The sequence below is a fragment of the Culex quinquefasciatus genome, chromosome 2 (genome assembly GCF_015732765.1).
Source record: "Culex quinquefasciatus strain JHB chromosome 2, VPISU_Cqui_1.0_pri_paternal, whole genome shotgun sequence".
NCBI lineage: Eukaryota > Metazoa > Arthropoda > Insecta > Diptera > Culicidae > Culex > Culex quinquefasciatus.
Window position 1 is genome coordinate 188,237,890 of NC_051862.1, and position 25,117 is coordinate 188,263,006.

General features: G+C 35.7%; 1 protein-coding gene across 4 annotated transcripts; it reads left to right on the top strand.

Annotated features, from left to right (window-relative positions):
* LOC6035241 lies at positions 1-24,740 on the top strand. Of its 4 annotated transcripts, none has more exons than XM_038253551.1 (6): positions 1-181; positions 9,784-10,330; positions 19,078-19,444; positions 22,826-23,220; positions 23,281-23,402; positions 23,457-24,740. In XM_038253551.1, exons 2-6 carry the CDS (start codon positions 10,036-10,038, stop codon positions 24,228-24,230), a joined length of 1,953 nt encoding a protein of 650 aa, XP_038109479.1. In that variant the 5' UTR covers positions 1-181; positions 9,784-10,035; the 3' UTR covers positions 24,231-24,740. The 4 variants fall into 4 exon arrangements, with proteins under 4 accessions (XP_038109479.1, XP_038109481.1, XP_038109480.1 ...); XM_038253553.1 differs by having other exon boundaries at positions 10-159; XM_038253552.1 differs by lacking the exon at positions 1-181 and adding an exon at positions 829-980.
* The last annotated feature ends 377 nt before the right edge of the window (positions 24,741-25,117 follow it).

Consider the following 25,117-nt stretch of genomic DNA (forward strand, 5'->3'; position numbering starts at 1 on the left):
TCGCCGTCAAAGCAGCAACAACCGGCACTGCATTTTCTTATTTTGTATTCGAGAAAATCGCGCCGAAAAGTGTGTTTTCAAGAAAAATTTGTCCGGTCTCAAAAGTGTTTTGTGAGTTTGATCTGTTGAAATAAATTTTCTCGATAAAAGTATGTGAAAGTGAGTTACAGTTTTAAGCAAGGTAAAAAAATCTTAACAAAGGAAAAGTTTCTCGGAAAATCCATATTTTTGTCTGAGAAAGCTTTTCGCTATGTAGAACTTTCCCTCTGAGTTATGATCAAGTAGATTGTTTGAGCTATTATTGCGTCATCGAAGTGAAAAACGGATGCAGTTTTCTGCATCTCGCACACTCATCACAGGTGTCGAGATCATCTTGGCGGAGTCTGTGAGGGTGTGAGTGTGTGTGCGTTATTGTGGGTTGAATGTTGTGGAAAAGCGTCGCGAAGGTGCTTTTCACGACGCTCTCTCGCTCTCATGTTTTATTCAACCCTTTTTCCTTGCTCTTTGACGGAGAGAGAAAATTCCTTCACTCTCTGTGATGATGTTTTCTATCTTAATATTTTGTTTTGGAACACCGAATAATTTAAATTTACATTTTTTATTTTAAAAAAATATTAAGCAACAAAATTCTTAAACTTGATAAAAACAAGTATTATTAGAATTTGCAGTAAAAACAGAATACGTTTGTTCCAAAATATTCAATAAGCCCTTATAAAAACGTACACTTGTTTTAAGGTTGAACCCCCCTTGCAGTCTGTAATGGTTTTCCCGACCTGCATCAGCAGCAGCAGCAGCTGCAGCTTGGTTCGAGATTAATTCTAGATTAGGTCATCGTCACCTCGTCATCATCAATTTATCCATCAATCTTTCGAAAGAGTTGGGAGAACTGTCGATAGAGTGACGACGACGGTGAATGGTGGTTTGTCTGTTGATGGAAATGTGATAAATCAATTCCCGGGAAGCACGGATCATCATCGCCGGTGAGTATGGTTGCCGTAATTGGGCTAGAAGTGAACGGGGGAGACGGGGAGTAGGATCAGGCCGGCATTATCGAGCGATGAGACGTGATACGATACGAGTCGATAAGATGTCTATAAATAGGCTGACGAGGCTTGCTGGAGAATAAGTGAAGGAGAAATAATTACGACTAAGATGAAGTGCAGTTCGATGCAGTATAATGACAAGAAGCTGAGCTAATGGTTGTTAAAGAGATAATATACTGTAATAGTGATGTGAGTGAAAGGACGGTGAAAGGATCTTCCGGATTCTGGAAATATATGAGTTAATTCAAGTAATTATTAAGGCTGAAATACGGTCAATCTAGGAAAAATAATACCATTTTTTTGCCAACGTTAAACTAATGTCAAAATGATAGATATCTGATTTTTTCAAAACTGTAACCTAAGGAGTAATCTAAAGTTTGTGTCAATTAATTTTAATTTGGATCAAGGTTTAATACGTTGGATCATTATTTTGGATTCTGGGCAACCAGATTTTCAAACTGAAATGCTAACTGAAAAATTCATTCAAATATAAATATTTGGCAAACTTACAATAACTATTTAAATCCATATTTAAAAAAAATATATTTTTTTTTAATTATCAATATGAAGTATTAAATATGATTTATTTTAAATCATAATAGAGTCGACTCTCTGGCTGTCGATCTTCTCGATATCAATATTGCTCCAGCTTTAATGAATTTTTCAGTCCCTTAAAGAAGCATGCTTTGATTTTTCGTTCTATTATTTTATACCTCCCTCTCCCGACGGTCCCTTCAATATCGACAACGAGAGAGTCCACTAAACAACAAAATTATAAAAATGAATTGTTGAATAAGACCGCTGCAAATATGTTTCAAAGTTTATGTCACCCCCTCTGAACTATCCAGAGGAATCAAAAATATTATTAATATGACTTAACAATAACTTAATAACCAAATCTTTTGATTGCAAAAGTAAATACTGTATAGGTTTATTATTTATTTTACAACCATTTTAACACAAAAAATGTTGAAATGAAAGCTTCTAGTTTCAATTTCTTCGCTCTTTTTTTCGATTCATTTTCAAAAAAGTTTATCTAAAAAAAAAAGTGCTGAAATCGAGGATCGAATCCAAGTCATTTGACATATCGATTCTGCGCCTTTCCCGTATCGGCCACCAAGGTCCGATGAATAAGAGTTGGTCATAAAAAGCAAACTCGGAAGGTGTAAAATTAAAAGGTTCAATAATAATTATTATAGGTGATTCTCCACCAACTCACACAGCAGTTGCCCCGTCCCTCTTCGATTTGCGTGAAACTTTGTCCTAAGGGGTAACTTTTGTCCCTGATCACGAATCCAAGGTCCGTTTTTTGATATCTCGTGACGGAGGGGTGGTACGACCCCTTCCATTTTTGAGCATGCGAAAAAAGAGGTGTTTTTCAATAATTTGCAGCCTGAAACGGTGATGACATAGAAATTTGGTGTCAGAGGGACTTTTATGTAAAATTAGACGCCCGATTTGATGGCGTACTCAGAATTCCGAAAAAACGTATTTTTCATCGAAAAAAACACTAAAAAATTTTTAAAAATTCTCCCATTTTCCGTTACTCGACTGTAAAATTTTTTGGAACATGTCATTTTATGGGAAATTTAATGTACTTTTCGAATCTACATTGACCCAGAAGGGTCATTTTTTCATTTAGAACAAAATTTTTCATTTTAAAATTTCGTGTTTTTTCTAACTTTGCAGGGTTATTTTTAAGAGTGTAACAATGTTCTACAAAGTTGTAGAGCAGACAATTACAAAAATGTTGATATATAGACATAATGGGTTTGCTTATAAACATCACGAGTTATCGCGATTTTACGAAATAAAGTTGGTCGTCATCGATCATGGCCGTTCATGGTCACCCACGACAGACACGGACGACGAAACAAAGAGAAACGCAGAAAGTAACTTTTTCAAAACTTTTTTTTCGTAAAATCGCAATAACTCGTGATGTTTATAAGCAAACCCCTTATGTCTATAAATCAAAATTATTGTAATTGTCTGCTCTTCAACTTTGTAGAACATTGTGATACTGCAAAGTTAGAAAAAACACGAAATTTTACATGTTCAAAAATTTAAGGAGTCGTACTGCCCCTCCGTCACGAGATATCAAAAAACGGACCTCGGATTCGTGATCAGGGACAAAAGTTACCCCTTAGGACAAAGTTTCACACAAATCGAAGAGGGGTCGGGGCAACTTTTCCCGATTTAGTGAGAGTTGATAGAGAATTGCCCTTATTTGGTTTTACGGTATAATCGGTGATTGGAAAATTACTAATTAGAAGAAAGTTATGAAAATTAAAGGTGGATAGGTTCAATGTTATCTCTTTTATGATGGAATATTACCTCAATTAAAACTAAAAAAGTGGCTTTCCAACGAAAAAGTGGAAAAAGTTCAAAAGGAACGCAAGCATTAAGGTAAAATTGTTACCACATTTCATAAGAAATTAATGCCATGAATACCTAATTGGAGCGGAATGAATTTTTATTAAAACATAGTTCAGCATCGGAAAAATTAGACTAATTTAAATTTTATTTAATCTTTTTTCTCGCCTCCCTGTTTAAAATATATTTGTAAAATAAAATAGTTTGTATTTTTTGTTTCAAAAAAATTTTGAAATGTTTAGTGATAATAGAAGTGCAATAAGGTTGAAATAATTGCATTTTCCTGCATTTATTATCAATTTTGCACGATTGGGCTGGTTTGAAATTATCCTAGATTTAGGTGAAATTTGGTGAAAACTTTTTTTGATTTTTGAAAACTAATCGTCGTGTGCTAGGTATTTTTTTGCAAAATCAATTTGATTAGTTTTATTTTAAAGGTAGAATCCCAAAATAAAATTATTTATTCAAACAAGGATTATTCTACCTTGAATTACAAGGACTTTATAATATTATTTAAATCTATAGATTCAGCATTTTTTTGAATATTTTAGTTTTTCTTATTTCCGTAAAATCCTTGTGAAAACTGGAAATTTTTAGCTTGAAAAGCACCTTTCTTAGATGCTTTATATATAATTAAGTGTTCAAATACTTTTCCGGATGTTTAACATAAGATTTAAAAGGTTATCAATTTTCACAAACCGTGAAATTTCCGTGAAATTATGTGGTCGCCGCGAGAATTGCATTTTTTCAGTTTGAAAAATCACTAAGCCAAATCATAATGTAAAATTCCTTAGTACATAGTACAAAATCAAAATTTTCAATTAGTGAAAATCATTTAAATATAAATCGAAATAATTGTTTTAAATGAAATTCGCTCAAACTTCTTTTCTCTCGAAAGCTTCCAAAAAAAACAGCACAATATTTCAGGATTATACCCACAACTATACACGAGAAACGACGATGAGGATGAGTTTTATCCACCCAACGCGGTCTACCTCACCGCCAATTCCCGCAATTCAAAATATAAATCGGCGGGTCGTATTTGCTCAGCTTTCCAGTTCCAGTTCGACCGTCGTCCGGGCAAGACGTACAAACGTGTACAAGTCTCGCGGCAAACAATAGCAGCAATTGTTGAGTGTTGAGTGTGTGAATTATTGCAATTGAGTTTTGTTGAATAAAAAAAAAGGTGAGGGTGGTTGGCTGTTTCGATGCTGATGGAAAGTGATTATCAGAACAACTCCAAAAACATGGGGTAGTTTAATCGAGTGATGAATCAAGTTTCGTTTTGTGTCGACCATGACCATGAGATATTGTAGTTTTTCGGAGGTTCTGGATCGTGAAGCTCGCGCAGTGAATATGTACTCGTAATTTGAGTGTTGATTTATTAGCACTAGTTGATGGGTAGTTAACAAGACCATGTCCAGAGCTCAAATGAGGACGATAAAGGTCATTGTAACCGGTAACGCTGGCTAGTCTAGACCAGAACCAGGAGATCCAGAGTTGCGCAAGATTCCATGCTCACGCCAGAGGAAGAAGCTCAACTGTTACCGGCAGTGGATGATTGAATTTTTAAATTAAACTCAATTTAGTTTGAGTTCTGCAGTCGTCAGCCAACGTTTGCGGTGGCGGAATCCTTGCATATAAAATTGTACACGGTGAAAAGAGCGAAAGGAAGAAAGAAGCCAAGTGTGGTGGCTATTATTCAATTCAAGCGATCAAGAAGCACACACACACACAGGGGGGTGATTGTGCGATGATGTGTATCTCCAAGAGATCAGCTAAACTTAGTCGGGAGACTACATAGTGAAGGTGCACGATTAGATATAGTTTAGAGGAATGTGATTCAAGTGATAAAATACACGTTGGTGGGCGCGTGGTGCGACGGCAAGTTTTGGAGACTGTTTAAATTGAGATCAATGGCAGTTTCTGAAACATCCACCAGCCAGGAAGTGTGAATCGAGGACAAATGCATTTAGTGTTTAAGAATTTTGAAAGTTTGGTAGATCGAATACTACAGAAATATTCGGAGGAATTGCTCGTTTGATTGTTCGTCTATATTTTTGTGAAATCAAATGGGAGGAATTTTTTTAACAAATTTTAAGCTTCTCCATGTTTGAATAAGAAGTTTAAATTAAATAATTCTGCAGGATGAGTGCATGGTTGGGTGGTTAGGTAGCCTTATGCTAATTGAAAGTTTATTCTCATATCAAAAGCAAAACACCATATTTTATTTTCTTACTTCAAACATCAAATTTGAATTCTGCGACCCCATTTCAAGTCAAATTTGAATAGTTGATTGCCTATAAAATTACCAAATGTTTTTTTTTTTTCAATAGTTCATCGATTTAAAAATTTCTAAATATTTTGATTTCGGCCATCAAAAATTTGGTAACGAAAACAGTTTTTTTCTGATTCGATTATCCGAAGTGACAATTTTGAAAGACCTTCCGATAATCGATTCTGGACTGTACTGATAATTTCTTTTAAACGTTGTTAACGTTAACCGTTCTTGAAAAGCATATTAATGATTTTTTTGCAATTATTTCATCCATTTTGGATGATCATCTGAAAAAATCGGTAAAATACAAACATCTCAACCATGACTACATTTTACATGGTAAACAATGCATGTTCGTAATTTTAAAGATCAGAAACTTTTCTGCAATTTTGATTCGAAGCGTGAACTTTTTGATCCCAAAACACCTTATTTAAACAATCTAGAAAGTTAGGCTTATACTTGATAAATATATTAATTTGAAAGATCAGAAAATTTCAGGAATGTTCTATTTTCGCCATCAAAAACTCGACCATAAGTTGCTGAGATATCTGCATTTGAGTAGTTCCAGAATAAATTTCAACACAACCTATCATAGCTTTCCTATGGAGATAGGACCTTTTGAAAATTGAATCGAGATTTGACGTTGTTCGGATTACACCCAGAAAATATAATTTTTCCACACGATTTTTTTGGCAAGCTTATTTCTCAGCAAATTTTAGACCAAAGATTATTGAATTAAAATTTTTTTATCAAATTTATTTTTTCATGAACGAAGAAAATAAAAAAAATATCGTTTGCAAATTTGATTAAAATTAAAACAAAAGTTTTTTTTGTTTCGAATTTAAGATTTTGAGAAAATACTAAATATTTAATCAATTTTTGCCTTGCTTCAAAGCTTCATCCATAAAGAACGTCACGCTAAAATTAGCCCAAAATTTACCCCCCATCCCCCTCCCCCCTTTTTCACGCTTTTCCTAAACTTATATCATGCAATGTCACACTTGGTCAAACCCCCACTCTCCCCCCCCCCCGTAGAGCGTGACATACTTTATGGATGACGCCTGGACGAAAAGATGGCATTAAAATTGTTTATTTTGGCAACTTGTAGATAAAAAAAATATAAATCATTTAACTGTGTGCTTATTGTTTTCTGCACTTTTCTTACTTATACCTTTAACTTTGTCAAAGACACACTAAATTGATCTGAAAACAAGTAATCATTTTTCAAATTCAAATCAATAGCATTAGTAAATTTAAACTTGGATGTTAGTATTGAAGATTTCTTATTTTGATTAGAATAATATTTAATATTTCAAATATTTGTTTTCAGAACCTGGATTTTCAAAAATCAAATGCAAAAGTTGCGGGCAGATGTCTAGATAATTTTCCTTTTTTGAAAAGTAAAAAAAAAGATGCATTTACCGTAAGTTATGTACGAACCAATGAAACAACTTTTTTTCAAAAAAGTCGGAAGTCGATTTTGATTAGCTGTATCTTCGCTCCTTGAGGGCGGATTTTCAAAATTCAGAAAGCCAAAGATAGGGACAGATGTCCAGATGGTGTTCCTTATATGAAAAGTCAAAAATAGAGCCATTCACTCTTATGGCGAACTAATAAAGAAACTTTTTTTTCAACTCGTTTTATACGATTTGTCTTGACAGAAGATTGAAATATTATGTGATAATCTTTATCAGATTCATATCACAGTGAAAGTGTAAACTTATTCATGATACACCCAAACGGCGGTCGCATGATTTTGATGCATGGCGGCATGAAAGTATATCAGAATCTGCATGAAAACTGTCCTCATGCATTTTTTGCGATATAGGAGTATGACATTTTTGCCCGTTACCGACAATTATCGACATTACCGACGGCTTTTTGGTTGTATTTCACAAAAAAACCCTTAAGAGTACGAGGATTGAACCACCAACTTCTTGGTTAATAATCCGACACACTACCACCGCGCCATGGACGATTGATGATAAGAGAGTGAAAGAGCACCAACATATTCTTCTCTTTGGATTGTTGTTCGGGGACGGGCTAGCTTTATATGTGTTGGTGAGAACTGCAGATCGCTGAAATATTTACACGCGGGCAAAAATGATCTTGGGGCTTGCTGCAAAAAATGTTATAAAATCTGACATTTTCTGCAGCAAATCCACTGTTGCAGATTTTGAGATATATTTTTCCTTTGGGTGTACTCAAGACCAATCTTGGAACGATCAGGCCACTTTGGATCCGGTTCCAGGTTCCCCGGAGAAATCCGGAGTATGGGAAAAATTAGTGTTGTTCGAGGAATTTATTTGTCCTACCAGTATGAGTATCCTAGTACAAAATTTTCGAAATCAAAATCATTCATGATACTCAAGACCAATCTTTGAACGATCAAGCCACTTTGGAACCGGTTCCAGGTTCTGGTCCCAAAGTGGCCGGATCGTTTGAAGAATGGTCTTGATTATCATGAATGAAATTTAATTCTATACAAGGATACTCATACTGTCAGGAAAAAAAAATCTTCGGACAACACCATATGTTCTCATACTCAGGGTTTTGCCGGAGAACCTGGAACCGGTTCAAAAGTGGCCTGATCGTACCAAAAGTGAGAACACACATTGATTCGTACATAACTTAGGATAAATGCATCTTTTTTTGACTTTTCAAAAAAGGAAAATTATCTAGACATCTGCCCGCATCTTTTGCATTTTGGGGGACGGGACGGGAAATTGGACGCTCTAATTGATAGCTGTGGGTGACCGCTAAAGCGATTTTCTTGCCCACGCCTTTATCAAATTTCTAAGGAAAAATTCAGTTTCTGTGCATTTTTTTTTTTAAACTGGTTAAGATGGTTAAAAACGATTTGATGTAAAATTTTAAAAAAATTGACACGAAATTGGTCACCATGTTTCACATATTTTTTTGTGTATAGGTGATTGATTTACTTGATCTTTTCATCAGTTTGTCCGTACCATTACGTTCACAGTAACAAAAATCATAGTAAAACTACAGCTGGGAATGGAACATCTTCAATGTCAGAAATAATGTAATGTTACCTCTAGAAATGTGTGAATTTGACACATTCCCAGTGTTTTTTTTTTTTCACTTTTTCAGTCTAAATTGATGTAATATTACATCATATAAGGCTTAATAAAACACCTCCAAATTTAGAAAATTATTTACTGTGTTTCTCAAAGCATCCACAGCTAGAAATTGCACCACTATCAAAACTGATTAGCATAATTGCACCGCTGGCGAGTCGAAATCAAGTTGGATTCGATTCGACAGCCCCCAGCGGTAAGGTGTGTTTCTGTCTCGAACGGGTTGATTTGTTTTTGTTTTCGATTGGGCATTTTCTAGCTTTGACTTAATGTGTGCCGACTAAGTCTTTGTGTTTTCGCCAAGAAGTCAGCCTGTCTGACGGGCTGCTTTTTTTTTTGTTTGCCTCAGCTGATGGTCGGTTTGCAATTCGGTTACGGTTTCATGATTAGTGGCCATAAATTAGACCCGGTTTCTTGCCCGGCCGTTGTGAGTTTTGTTGTTGTTTTGGAGTGGGTGTTTTGGGATTGCAGAACCAAACAGAAAGGTGCCTCGTAGAACAACAACAACACTTTGTTGGCCAGAGCCAGGCCGTGGCTGGACTTAAAAAATAGTGTGGGATTTATGCACGAAGGTTTTTAGGACCAGAAGTGATTGAATAAATGCGATACAGAACCATAACGTGGTCCGATGTGGCCACCGGAGTGTGGACGAAGCATGGTGACGTCAGGAAGGAGTTTAAATTTTCTTTATGCGTTGGCGGGGTTAGTTAGAATTCATGAAATATTTATGAACTTGTAATGCAGTATAAATTCTTGGAAATTTGGAGGGGCTAGAAGCGTGTTTTGTTGAATTCTAGCATTTTAATGAAAATCAATTCAAACTATTCACAAGTTTTCCTTAATTTCTAAAGATCTTAAGAAAACATATAGTCACATCAACAAAGCGCCATAAACTAATTAAAACCAGAAGTATTGTACCAGTCGACGAAAATTCTGCAGGAAACGCCAAGATTTATCATGCAATTGTTTTTCTCTCTTTTGTATTTTGCAGACACTTTTTAACCAAACTTATTGCCACCAGTGAAAGGAGACCATTCCATTCAATATGAAGCGACTTTTTGCAGGCTGAAAAGTCCAAACCAGAGGAATTATTCCCTTACAAATTTGTCCTCACTCAGCGTGTGGTCGTGGTGTAAAATTACGTGTGGAAAATTGCAAGAAAAAAAAAAACAAACAAACAACGGAGTGTGAAAACTGAGCGCGCCCAATTTGCGTGAAACAATAGTGAAGACGGCAGTGAAAAATGGCCCCGGGCAGGTTACTTCCATTGTTGGTGGCCATATTCTGCGGTTTTGGTGTTGGCGCCTCACCAACGACCACCCCAACGCTCGTTAGTGGTGGTGCATCTGCGGAAGATGAAGTACTGCTGCTGGCCACGGCCCTGAACCGGGATTACGCGGGCAAAGCCATTCTGCCCGATTTGGGCGCCCTGCTGCGGTTGGATGCGCTGCCGGAAGTGCACCGACCAGCGGCCGAACAGTTCCGGGCGCTGTGGGACGAGCATCTGACCGGGGCGAAAGGATATGATGTGGTTAGAGGTGAGTAAGATTTGGCTTTTGATTACGAAATGTTTTGTTACTGAGCGATTGATTGCGTTCACACTTTGCGCATTGCATTTCAATTTTTATGGGAATTTGAATAGACAACCCTTCTTTTTGACATTTTAAATTTTATTAGTTTTATTTTCCATTATTTTTTTAAACCAATACAATTACGTTAAAATTGAGAAAATTCTCTTAAACTTTCCCGAAGAAAGTATGCTAAAAAATTGCGTATCTCTTGACAATGCAGATATCAATGCAAAATAAAAACTACAAGAATCAAAATACAAAAATAAATCTGCGCTAGTGTTGACGCTACCAATCAATTGGGCACTAAAGCCCTATGTCAATTTTTATGTACAACGGTAAAAAACACGATTAAAAATAATTTCTGATCACTTTTTTTCATTTTAATGCAAAACATTTTTTTGACAAGACAACATTTTTTTCAATGGATCAACTATGGACCCCTTGGAACGAGCTGTCAAGAAGGAACTTTTCTGTCATGAAGGACCGCGAGGTTAATTTTTCAAAATTGATTTAAAAATCCATTTTAAACTCTTTGTGGTCATTGGTCATTGTTTTCAGAAAAATAAGCTTTATCGCTGTAAACAATAATATCAATAATATAAATTTTAGAAAGTTGTATTGAGGCCCAAAAAGCACAAAAAAATTGCTCTGGTTTGATTTAATCATTTTTTAAAGTTTCATTTGATGACGAGCAAGTCTTATACATATAAATCTGTAGAACTTTCTAGTTCTTAAGTGAGGTAACAATGGAATATTATTTTAAAATAACTTTGAAAAGTTAAAAATTACATCTGTTCAAAATAAAAATGTGATCGAGCAATTCCAGCTCAAATCAGGAATTTTTCTGGTACTTTTGTACCCGACCCTCTCCGATTTCAATGAAACTTTGTAGACATGTTATCCTAGGCCTATATAAGCCATTTTTTTTTGTATATGGAGCCAATAGTACTCGAAAACAACATTTAAGAAGGGCGTAAGGTATTTAAATATTTTTGTATTTTGTAATTTAAAAATTACTGTATCTCTAAGCCGTTGCGTCGTATCAAAAAGTATTCAAAGACAAACTTGTAGGAAATTGGACGGGCTTTCTGAAAAAATACACTGAAACAAAAATACACGCCAATTCTATGAGATTTTTTGATATTTAAGTCTAAAACTAAAATTTAAGGTGATGTGACGATTTTTTTCGTTCAAAATTTTTAAGGAAATAGCGTAAGGAAATGATTACGTAAATAAAAAACGATATAAATAAAAAAAGATGTCAAAGGCAAACTTATGGGAAATTGGACGAGCTTTCCGGTAAAAATATTTACTAGACTGAAAAACCAAGTCTGTCATATAGAAATAGCCAAAAACCACCAAAAACCCCGTTTTTTCAACATTTTCATTTTTAAAACCGCTGTATCTTCCCAAGGATTGGACATAGGAAAATCATTAATATGGAGACTTTAATGTAAAATTGTCTGGAAAATCGATTCCCACTACCGATTTTCAAAAATTTTGACGTTTAGACCACTTTTCAAAAAAAAAAAAACAGTTTTAGTAAATGATTTTTGTATTTTTTAGGAGAGATATACCATTCTGCATTTTTGTCAGTCTTTTGGTTATATTTTGGGCTATTTCCTCAAAAAAATTTAACAAAAAAAATCGTGACATCATCTTTAAATTTAAGTTTTAGACTTAAAAATAAAAAAAATCTCATAGATGTAGCGTGTATTTTTGTTTCAGTGTATTTTTTCAGAAAGCCCGTTCAATTTCCTACAAGTTTGAACGATCCTGATTTGAGCTGGAATTGGTCGATCGTCAAAAATTTATTGGACAGACTTTTTGCTTGTTATGATTCTGATTAAATCCACTGTAAAGCCTCCTTTAGAAACTTAAGCAATTTTGTTTTCCAAAATAACGTGATAGAAAGTTTATTGTAATAATTTGTGCAATATTGATCATTGATAAATTAATAATTAGTTGTTCGTGATCTAAGTTTAGACAGTGATTAATGCAGCGATAGTTTCCGGCAAAGATTTTTTTTCATCTTTAAAAAAAAACAATTGTTTCGCCGAGCTACTGTGAGGTTACAGGTTTTGCCTAGTAAGCGGAAGGTGATTGGTTCTATTTCTGTCTGGCTCGGAAAAGTCAGATCCCTTCAAAGAGTGAAGAGAGAGGAACGACTCAAATTGGAAGAGCAGCATCGTCAATGAACTTGGTGAGGACTTTCCAATTCTCGGGTGAGTTTTCAAAAAGCCGTAAGAGCCACCGCCACCTCTGACAATAATTTTCGGTTTTCTTGAAAATGAAACAAAATTTCATTTATTTTTAGTTTGGGGCACTTGAAGGACGTGTAGATGAACAATCTCGAACATTTTTGTGGTTTTTAGTAAGTAGGTCGAATAACGATGCAAAAAGGACCTTTTTTACCAATGGCTTTTAAGTCTTTATGAAAACTAATCCGAGAATTACATTATATTGTATAATACATTAGATTTCCATTATATATAGTTATATGACCGCACACTAGAGGGAGACGAGCGGGAATTCCCGGAAAAAAATCCCGGGAAATCGATCATTTTTTGACCTCTCGATTCCCGGGAAATTTGGTCGAGACTCCCGGGAAATTTTATTCTTTTAAATATGAAAGCCAAATTATATAAAATAATCAGAAAAACATTTGAAAAAATTGAAATTGTTCAGAACATTGAGTGTTCAATATCGATATTCAAGTTCGAATAAACCAACACTGAAAAAAATAAAAGTACTAAATTCCTAAATTCTAGGAATTTTGGCTCCTTTCCTTTTTAAGTAATCCAAAAACCCCGATTACTAAATAAGGAAAAGGGGCAAAATTCCTAGAATAAAGGTAGATAAAGAATTTGGTATTATTTTTTGATTTCAGTGAATGCTTCTAAAAATTTCTTATTCAGAAAGTGTAATTTTTAACTTGTCAAAAATTCCAATAACTATAATTGAGTGTAGCTAAAATTTACTTTAAAGCATACTTAGCAGGTACACCCCATAAATGAAAAACTATTTTTTTTAAATTTAATTTCTATTTATTATTTCTAAGAGGGATAAGCCTTTTCAAGATAAGTTTTTTTTAGTTTTTTCAATTTCCATAACATCTCTCGAGGATAACAATCCTTACAATTTTGTTTTTTTTTTATTATTCTAAATAACTTAATTTCGCTGTATCAAGGTAATTTCCTTTTTGAATTCATTGGGTTTTGCATCAACCTTTGTAAAGATCAGATCCGCCAATTGTTAACATTATGGTTTTCCGGATAACTGTTAATATTTTATCATTTAATATTTTCTAGGTTAATATTTTTTATTTAATATTTATAGGGGACCCAAGAAGGAAAAACAATTTTAAATTTTTGTTTTGAGTCGTTATTTATCATATTGCAAAAATAAAGATGCTGGGAAATTATATATTAGCTAATTTTAAATTTTAAAAATCTAATAACAAGTCCATGCAAAAAGCTTCAGAATTCAGAAAAAAATATTAAAATGTAGAACTGTGAACTATGAAACGAGATTCATTAAATTAACGTTTCAATGAATAAGTTTGAATTTATTGTAACTGAATTGAAACAAATTTATTACATTTCTGTTAAATTATTTGCACTATTGCATAGTTGAAAAAAACTCCCGGGTCCCGGGAAATAGCAAAATACAACTCTCGATTCCCGGGAAATTGAAAATCTCGAGAATCGTCACCCTCTACCGCACACTAAACACACCCTACAAAACACCAATGCAATGATTAATCGGAGCGTTTGGTATGGTATGTCCACGCATCTTTCCTCCCCTGTAGATTCTTTGAAATGTGATCCGTTCTCAGAATCCTCTCTGCGGTAAACACAACGTAGTAGGGCTGGCCGCTTTAATTCTTGCTTTACATTTTCGGGTGTTCTCGAATGTACTGCAATTATAAATAATGACGGTCCATCCCAACTCGATATCGTGGCACCCGTAAATCAACTCTGTGTTTAGAGAGAAACGCTCACAAAGTTTGACAGTTCGCTTTCCGCATTGCAAAATTTCAAGCTTAAATCGTCTGTTACTCACTTGGATCATGAAATATCTTCATTAAACTTTCAGGAGTGATTGGAAACAATCTTTTTAGTGCATTTAACAATTTTGCTGTGATACGGAAATTTGAGATAACCCCTTAAATTTAGTTTCTCAGAAATATATATTCAGTGTTATTGTACCACAATTGAACTTATCTAAAAATGTATAGACATTTTCAGTAGAACAAGTTTCTTAGAAAAGTTATTATTGCTGTGAAACTGGTTTGGATGGTAATACAATTTTATTTTTAATGAAACAAATGTAATGTTATGAATTATGCACAACTTTGTTTTTTTTCCCGCCTTATCCACTGAGCTTCTATCGGATGGTGAAGTAAAACGTCGGTCCCGGTTTCTCCTGTCTCGTCAGAGGCGCTGGAGCAGAAATCCCACGTTAGAGGAAGGCCATGCCCCGAGGGGCGTAGTGCCAATAGTTTCGTTTTTTTTTTTGTTTTTTTTTTAATTAATTAACTTCTTTATGAAACATGAAGATGAAATTTATTAATAACATTAATTTTAGATTTTTTTAAGCTAGGCATATAAAGTTACCTTACTCATGACTGATTAGAAAAAAATAAATTCAATTTGCACATTTTAAGCTGCAATTTATAAGATTCCTTATGAGTTTTTTTTTGTTAAATTCGACTCCCGATTTGATAGCGTACTCAAAATTCCAAAAAACTTATTTTTCACAAAGCAAAACAAGAAATAGTTTTAAAATCACTGTCATTTCCCTTAACTCAACAGTCAAAAATCATTAGACATGTCATTTTGTGGGAAATTCAATGTTCTTTTAGAATCTACAATAACCCAGAGAGGTAATTTTTATATTGAGAACAAAATTACGAAATGTAGAAAGTATTTTTTGACCAGTTTTTCGAATGTTATACCCCTTAAAGTCAATCGTGGCTTTGAAAGTATTTTTCGGAACGTTCAGCCAATTTTGCACAAGAATGACAAACCTGTCAGATCAACAAGTCACGGTCATTTGCAAGTTCCATTTTTACTCACTAAAACTCTTTTTATTGCTTGCAAGTTCCTCGATTCATCTCCATTTCATTTGGCAAAAAAAAATCTACGACGGCCAACCGAGTAGTAGAAACATCCTCACCCATTCCGGGCACGTCCCAGCGGGCTCAGAGTGACCACTGAGTGTGTCCCACATGCACATCGCCGGTACAGAATCGACAATTGAATTCTACACAGAATTCAACCCCGTTCGAGGACGACGTCCCACCCTCTGGAGAAGGATGACCGGGTGGTAGAATGTGTGCCAACAGCTCTTTATCAATTCATGGCACATAATCAGCAGCACGCCCGTGGCTCACGTTTCACCTGCTGTTTGGAGTGGTTGTTTTTGTGTTGATCGTAACACACATTTCTTGGGCTGGCTGCCGTGGCGGCATCGTTCTAGTACAATCCACTTTATGGAGTAAAATGTGTTGAATTTGTTATGACGGGTTTGCAATGGACGATTGATTGGACGTTGACTTCGACGAATTTTGCGCATTTTAAACAACCGACATGACGCGTAATGCTTGAAAATTGTTTTTTTTTTTTTCTTTCAGACGAAATAAGAGTACAAAATGTGCCTTCTAAGCAGTTCTCTCAGATTTCGGTCTTCCATTTTTTTGTATTTTTTAATCCGACTGAAACTTTTTTGGTGCCTTCGGTATGCCCAAAGATGTCATTTTGTATCATTAAATTCTACATATAATTTTCCATACAAATTTGGCAGCCGTCCATACAAAAATGATTTATGAAAATTCAAAAATCTGTATCTTTTGAAGGAATTTTTTGATCGTTTTGGTGTCTTCGGCAAAGTTGTAGGTATGGATATGGACTACACTGAAAAAAATGATACACGGTAAAAAAAATTGGTGATTTTTTATTTAACTTTTTGTCACTAAAACTTGATTTGCAAAAAACACCCTATTTTTATTTTTTGATATGTTTTAGAGGACATCAAATGCCAACTTTTCAGAAATTTCCAGGTTGTGCAAAAAATCTTTGAGCGAGTTTTGATTTTTTGAATCAATACTGATTTTTTAAAAAAATCGAAAATTGGTCGCAAAAAATTTTCAACATCATTTTTCAATGTAAAATCAAATTTGCAATCAAAAAGTACTTCAGTAAAATTTTGATAAAGTGCACCGTTTTCAAGTTAAATCCATTTTTAGGTGACTTTTTTGAAAATAGTCGAAGTTTTTCAATTTTTAAAATTAGTACCCATGTTTGACCACCTTTAAAAAAAATATTTTTGAAAAGCTGAGAAAATTCTCTATATTTTGCCCTTTTGAACTTTGTTGATACGACCCTTAGTTGCTGAGATATTGCCATGCAAAGTTTTAAAAACAGGAAAATTGATGTTTTTGTAATATTGATTTTTTGGTCCTTTTAAAATATTAGTCTTGATTTAAAATTTTTGAAGTATTTTTTTCGAAAAGATCGAAAAATTTCACGAATGTTTCATATTTTAACATTGTAAATCGGACTATTAGTTGCTGAGATATCGACATTAGAAAATGGTGGGTTGTTTGAGTGAGACTTAGAAAACATCAATTTTCCTGTTTTTAAACACTTGCATGGCAATATCTCAACAAATAAGGGTCGTAAGTGCACCGTTTTACTTTATCAAAATTTCACTAATGTACTTTTTGATTTACATCGAAAAATGAAGTTGAAAATTTTCGATTTAAAAAAAAAATCAGTATTGATTAAAAAATTCATAATTCGGTCAAAGATTTTTTGCACAACTTGGAAATTTCTGAAAAGTTGGCATTTGATGTCCTCTAAAACATATAAAAAAAATAGTGTTTTTTAGCAAATCAAGTTTCAGTGACAAAAAGGTAAATAAAAAATCATCAAAAATACACCAAATCGATCAAAAAATTCCTCCAAAAGATACAGATTTTTGAATGTTAATGCATCATTTTTGTATGGCCAGCTGCCAAATTTGTATGGAAAATTATATGGAGAATCTAATGATGCAAAATGGCTTTTTTGGGCATACCGAAGGCACCAAAAAAGTTTCAGTCGGATTAAAAAATACAAAAATTAAAATTCCAAAAAAAGACCGATTTCGTGGAGAATAGCTCTTCTTGAAGTTAATTGTGTAAAAAGTTTTTTATAGAAAAATCAAGAATAGTAAACGATAAGAAAAAACTATTCGAAAAACCCAATGAGTAAATAAGGAAAGGAGGAAAAATTCCTAGAATAATGGAATTTTGTACTTATGTACTTATAGTCTACAAAATTCCCTAACCTTTGATCTAGGGGATTAACGGTGTTGGAGGCTATTGCTAATGTTTTTGGGTTTTACTTAAATGTTAATTTTCAACAGTTTTTTAGTCCAACATGTGTATATAACACATTTTAAAGTGCTTCAAAAGAACTTTCAAATGCAATTAAGAAAATTGGAATTGATCAAGTTTTATGAAAATGCGAGCAATTTTAAGAATTTTCATGTGCCCGAATTTTCACTTCAATGCCCGTTTTACCCCACTTCCCTTTGTCGTAGAGGGCTCATATTTGGCATGAGTTCATCTCATGCATAGACAAACAAACGCTGAAAGTTTCATCCAAATCGGAGCAACTCGATACGACCTCTAGAACAAACCGAGCAGAATCTACAAAAACTGCCTCTTAAATGGAATCCCGTAAAACACTTTATTTCCATCTCTTTTAGTCAACTTAAAGATTTCTGATGGAGTTCATCGGCATTATTTAATGAAATTTGGCCAAATAATACAACACTTTGGAAAACATAATTGTTGTTTAATCAACCTTGTTTTTCTTCATGTGTTTTCTAATATTAGCAATAAAATTCATAAAATAAGATATGATAATCAAATGGAATTTCCAGATCTACATTCTAATAACATAGAAAAATAGAACATAGATAACATAGAAATAAAAAAAATGTTTTGAGATTTTTGATCATAAATCCACATTTCATTTAAAACATTTTTCATTGTAACGTACCTTTTTTTAGAACGACGCTAAGCTTTCCCAGAGATCCCAACCTGGTGATAACCTCATTTTGCCACTGCTGGCCGGGGTGGGGTGGTTAAAATTCTGCAATCGTACTGCCATGACGCTGGCCGCCGCCACTGCCACCCGCTACGGCAAGGTGAAATCGCGAATATTTGCATAATTCCTACACATATGAGAAATGAAACGTTTGCAAACAAAGCGGAAGGAAGCCGCGGGCAGAACTCGGCCCGGCCAGAAGGATAATAAATCGTGCTCGTGGTGCAGTTTGCATCTCGATAAGATGGTTGCACAGAAAAGGCGGCCTCGCCTAATGAAGGGGTTTCCCGATCACGTGCAGCCACGTGCGAATGCACCTGTCAGCGGGAAGCGGGCAAAGGATGCCCTTCCAGACTGGAAATTGCGGGGTTTGTAGATGTCCGGGGAAGGATTTATGGACTTGCAGTTGCAAAGTTTGCAACTTTGTAATAAATTGCGTAAGATAGCAGTTGGGACAAGATTGATTTACAGTCTGTCAGCTGATTGTGATTTCTTTGACTGAATTTTATTTTATGTGACTGATTCAAGCAAAAACAGATGATTCACTCTGCACTTGATCCGCTGATCACTAATAGTTTGAAAATTCTTTTGTTTCCTTCCCCACCCAATCAGATATTCCGTTCACGTTGATCATCCCGAACCGCATCGATCGGGTGGCGCTGGATTCGCTGGACGAGCCACGTGCCCGTGAATTCCTGCTGGAGCACGTCATCCCGGGCGCGCTGGTCGAACTCAAGGATGGCCACGTGTACGCGAACGCGAACCAACATCCGGTTGGGGTGAATCTGACCTGCATCAACATGCTGCTGGGGTACGTGCTGAGGTACGCCCAGGACACCCAGGAGGTGCGGGTGGTTGGACATCGGCACAACGTGACCGACTCGCTGGCGGTGGTGTTCGTCGAGGGAAATCTCACCGAGAACAAGGCCGCCGTTAACACGAACAAGCTGAACAAACGGAACATTCAGGAGAATAACCGGTAGGTGGAGTTTTACAGTAAAGTAGGGGGAGAGGGGGTAATATGCACCCCCTAAGGGAAAACTGTCATTTCTCAACCATTACAGCATTACTATGGAAGAATTTTGTTCGATGTTCTAAAACAACTATTATTCTTCGTCATCCTTGTGAAAAAAGTCTTAAAAAACCTCAAAATTGTTCGAAAATATCGAATTTCTAAAAACATTTCTAGCAAAACAATGCCAAAGGGCCGTTGTGGGTTTGTGAACAAAGAGTGTATCCCTTTCATGCCAGATGTAAACATCCTCTAGCGTGAGCAGGACACACTCTTTGTTTACAAACCCACAACGGCCCTTTGGCATTGTTTTGCTTGATTTTTGATTCATTTCAAACAACCATGCGGGGCAATATGCACCGCAACATTGAGGCAAAATGCACTACAACAACGGGGCAAAATGCACCACAACATGGGGCAAAATGCACCGGGCAAAAGCAGTTTTCACTAGTCACTACTAGATGACACCTCTGTTTTTACAAAGGAGCGGTGCATTTTGCCCCGACCACGCTTTTTGCAGAAAATTTAATAAAAAGGCATTTTTTATGTTTTTGGACTCATCTATCTACAGAATAGTGAAGATTATGGCAAAAACTATGTACCTAAATACTTACAATAACAATAAATGCTTTTTTATATTTTCCAAAAATCATAATGAAAGTTCAATGGAAATTAGATGAAAACACAAAATTTTAAAGTTTTGCTAATAACTTAAGCTGTTTTTATTCTACGATGCTCAAGTTTTTCCAGCATGGTTTATTAATGTTAAGCTTCCAATTTCTGTGAGTTTTTCCCTGGAAAATTCTTCCAAATACCGAGAAAAGCAGGGGGTGCATTTTAACCCGGGGGTGCATTTTACCCCGGGGGTGCATATTACCCCCTCTCCCCCTAATGGAGCATCGAAATCAAGTGTTAGCTCGTGGGGTCATTCTCTACCAACTCACTCAAATCGAAAAAGTTGCCCCAATTTGCATGAATCCTTGTTTTGGTTCCTGATCACGAATCTGAGTTCTTCGTGGCGGAGAGACAGTACGATTGGGGAACCCTTTAATTTTTTTAGAATTAAACATTCAAAAAAACATGCGTTTTTAAAATAATTTTCAGCCTGAAATGGCGTTGACTTGGAATTTGGTGTTTTTTCAAAACCTTGTTTTCAAAAAAAACTATAACTCATGATGATTACAATTTCTTACGTTTACGGGTAACATGGAGTTAATTTTTTTGAAATGTCATGATAAATTTCACAGCAACTGCACAAAAAGTTTGTTAAACTGTAAAAAATACCCTAGCAGAGCTACAAAAAGTTCGAAATAAAAAAATATGAAAAAAATGGCATTTTGTTTTGCATCGTAAGATTTCCCATAAAACTTTGCGTGCTTTTCATTCCATTCATAAAATGTTACTTCTATTTTAAAAAATTTCTGCGACTGTCTCTGTTAAGTAATTTATACTTATTTCTGTGTTAGTTTCAGTGAGTTTTTTTTATCAATTTCTTCATAGTTGAGCAGATCCTTAAACATGTTTTGTTAGAAAAAATCTTAAATAAACAATGTTTTGAAGAAATTTATTATATTTAAAACAAGATCATACTGTTTTGAGTATTCCTTTCTTTCCAAAGTAATTCTTCTTTTTTAAATTCCAAACATATCAGTTGTTCTAAGAATATGCCGGAGTATATTTCTTGGTATATTTGATAAAATAAACGAAAACATTTTTTTTTCAGCGTGAATTGATTTGATGGTTGGTAAAACACATGATAATTATGTTGTTTTCTTTTAACTCTTTATAAACTAAGACATCTTGCCTAATTTAAAAAAAAAATACACTCATTTCAACCTTTTTTCCTTTTGACGTTATATCTTCCAATATTCGACCTTTTATCATTAAAGTATTGTTTTTGTCAATATATAATGCAATATTGTTTGAATTTTAAAAGTCTGCTTTTTGTTAAATCCAAAAAAAAATTGCCAACAACATTTATAATTTGATTGGTTGATGTAGATTTTAATTTAGAAAAAAATCATACTTATTGATATTCTTATTTAAAAAATCTTAACATGATTTATGTTGAATTTTTGTCTCCCATCAATTTTTTATATAAAAAAAAAATCAGTTAGCAAAAATACTACTAAATTGTTTTCAAAATTAAAAAAATAAAATGTACTCAAATTTATATAAAATATTTTTTTTGATTATGACGGGAACATTATTATTAAGACCATACTAAAAAATATAGGTTGGCTTAGAAAATTAAGATGTTTGGGTCGGACCTGACTGGGTTAAAACAGGTAAATTGAATAATGGTAATTTTTGCAGGATCAAAGCATTTTATTCTATTAAATTCAATTAAGTGGATAATCAGTTCAGTCAATAGGGGTGACATAAGGTCTGGGGGGGTGAGATTGGGTCATACAAAAATGCTGAAATTTGTATGACCCAGTCTCTCCCCCCAGACAATCTCACCCCGGTTCACAATATTGTTTTGCTTATAACATAATAGAGTTTGGAGAAAAAATGAAATTTGGTGAAATAAGAGCTATAATGGATGTGACAGGATCTGCTGCTCAGGATCATGAGTTCAAATGGGATTTTATTTTTTCGATTTGGTGCTTTTTGGCTTAACCCTTTCAGACCTTAACTTTCAAAAACATATATTTTTATAAGTTAATGATGGGAAAATCATTCTTATGACCATACGAACAATTTCGACTTGTTTTGGAAATTTCAATATTTGGGTCATATACGACCCAAAAAAAATCAAACCATCCACATTAACGACCCCCGGGTCTTTTGTGGTCTCTATTGCAAGTTTCTGCTCGAACCTAGGAGTCCGAAGGCTTGAATGGGGAGAGCACCCAAACCTCTTTCTACTCCAAGGAACCTTCCACCCCAGTGTTTGAGCTGACGACCTTCGGATTGCGAGTCCAACCGCCGCCAGCGATTCCACCGGAGTAGGCTTGGTTTGGTGTGTTGTTTGTACTTATGGCATGGAGACGACTCCTACACCTGGAATGACTTAACGGCCTAACAACCAAGGCCGGGAACGACATTTTGTAGCATTTTGTAGCAGATGGGAATCGAACCCAGAATCATCCGCTTACAAAGCGGACAGCGTAACCATTCGGCCACGCACTGCCACATATATGACCCATCAGGTCTGAAAGCTTCGAGCTTCCAAAAAAAATTGAATTTCCAAAAATCTTAGCAAATAAATTTGCTGTAGACATGTGTGATTAAGTGAAAAATGATATTTTTTTTTATTATAATGTATTAAATGTATAGCTAATTTCAAGCGAATTTCTAATTAACAAATCACCATTAAATTACGTAAAATTCTAACTTTTGCAGGTACAACGAACCCCAACGCCTCGAGATGAAAAACGCCACCAAAGAACTGGCCGCCATCAAGGAGAACCGCATCGGCCAGCACCTGATGAACTTCCTGGCCAGCATGAAATCCGGCACCAAAGTGTTCCAGCACTTCCTGTCCAGCAGCAACCTGAGCCAACTACTGGACGACAGCTCATACATGGTCCTGATCCCCTCCGACACGGCCTTCCAGCGGTGGCACCCAATCGACTGGGGCTTCTACCCGTTTAGCGTGCAGGAGTTCACCGAGAGTGTGCTGCGGAACCACTTTGTCCGCGTGCGGCAACCTCCACGGATGGCCGATTTGCGGAGTGGAGCTGGCGAGCAGAAGTTTAAAACGCTGGGTGGAGAAATGGTCGTACTTAAGAGCAAGCGTGAGTTGAGATTTGTGGATGATTGTAGGTTGTTTTTAATCCGATTTATTTAAATTTCAGCAATTCCAAATGTGAACAACGTATCAATCATGTACGACTACACGCTTTCCAACGGAGTCGAGGTGTTTGTAATCTCTGAGGTTCTGTTTGTTTCGGAAGCCGTTGTGTCGCGACTACATCAGGTAAGAGAAGGTTGAAGTTATTCCGGCAAATTTTAAGCATTGACCTTCTTTCAGATGCACAAGGACAAAGAAACGCCCCCACTGTTGGCATTCCCCTGGTTCGGAGCCCAATTCCTGTCGCACTCATTCCTGGCCCTGGAACGGGACAACCGATTCACGCAGATTACGCGCTTCCTCAACACGGCCGAAATTGCCCAGTTTATCTCCGGCTCCAACTACACCTTCTTCGTCCCAACAGACGAGGCCTTTGAGCGGTACAGCTTCGACATTCTGCCGGATAACGTGCTAGCGTCCGAAAAGGGCGTCAAACTTCTTCTAAACCACTTCATCAAGGGACGCCTGTACGATCGTGATCTCAAGGATGGTGAAGTGCTGGACACGATCGGCGGAATGCCGGTCAAGATCCACCGAACCTTTGACCAAAACGTCACCGTCAACAGTGCCCGCATCGTCGAGTCCGAAGTCTTCGTCTACAACCTCGGCACCATGTTCTACGTGGACGACGTGCTCTACCCGGAACTCCTCAAAGACGAAGTGACGGCCATCACCGAGATCAAAACCCCCGACAAGACCGTCCCCGAGGACGTCGGCTCGGACATCTACACCACGGACGTCGGCCAGCCGGATCAGACCTCCTCCACGACACCAACGCCAGCGGCCACTTCGACAACGCACCGGACCTTCTTCACGACCAGTGCCGACGTGGAGTTTGTTCCGCTGGAGATCACCGAGCAAAACGGCAGCGACGACGACTTCTTGCTGCAGGATGACGAAATTATCACCCCGAAGGCGCTACCCGTCAAGTATTACTTCGCGCCGAAGAAGTGAGCCAGATCTGCGCTACTCAAATGAATACGAAGCAAATCGAGCCCCTCAACGAGCAGTTTATGTTAGAGCAGTGTTAAGCAGCTTAAAATGTGTACGTTGTAGTCATGAATCATTCATCGTCCTCCATTTCTCCTGATAAAAAAGAGTTTCACGCAAATCTAAACGAATCAATATCTTAATGGTCTTCCTGGAATTTACATTGCACAAACAAAGTTATTGGAACTTTTAAAAACATTCCCTGCTTTCAAACCTGTTGGAAAATTAGTGATTTAGAACAATATTTAACGGTAAATCATTTGGGGAAACGAAACAAAAAATAGCTTTATACAAGTAAGTGTTGAGAAGATAAGCTATTTAAAACAAATAGCACAAAAATAAACACTTACTGCTGGCGAAAACATAAGAAGTGAACATAACTGATCAAGTTTGAACAAGTTATAGAATGACATTTTTCAGAAAGATGTTTTAGAATGTTGTTGCTTATTAAATTGTCAAATGTGGTAAAAAGCACTAAATTTATCTGCTTTAAATTTTGTGAAAAGTAATACTTTTTGATATTGTTCTGATTTAATCGGTAAATTGACTTATCACAAAGACATTTGACTTAAAATTCCATTCAAAGGGTTTTTTTTCGAAATTGCAAATAATGTTACATGGAACTCGTTGCAAAACTTGATTTTTTCAGTACTCAACGAGCTTGATTTTTTCAGTATTTTCTACGATAAAAAACCCAATGTGAAATTTTCCTATCTTTCGAAAGATTTTTTTCATAACGTTCGGATCAACAGCAAAAAATCCGATGGTAAAATCGCATGCAAAAGCATGCACATCACCTTCTTCACAATAGACACTTAATATTACACACTGCATGTACAATTATTGCAAAC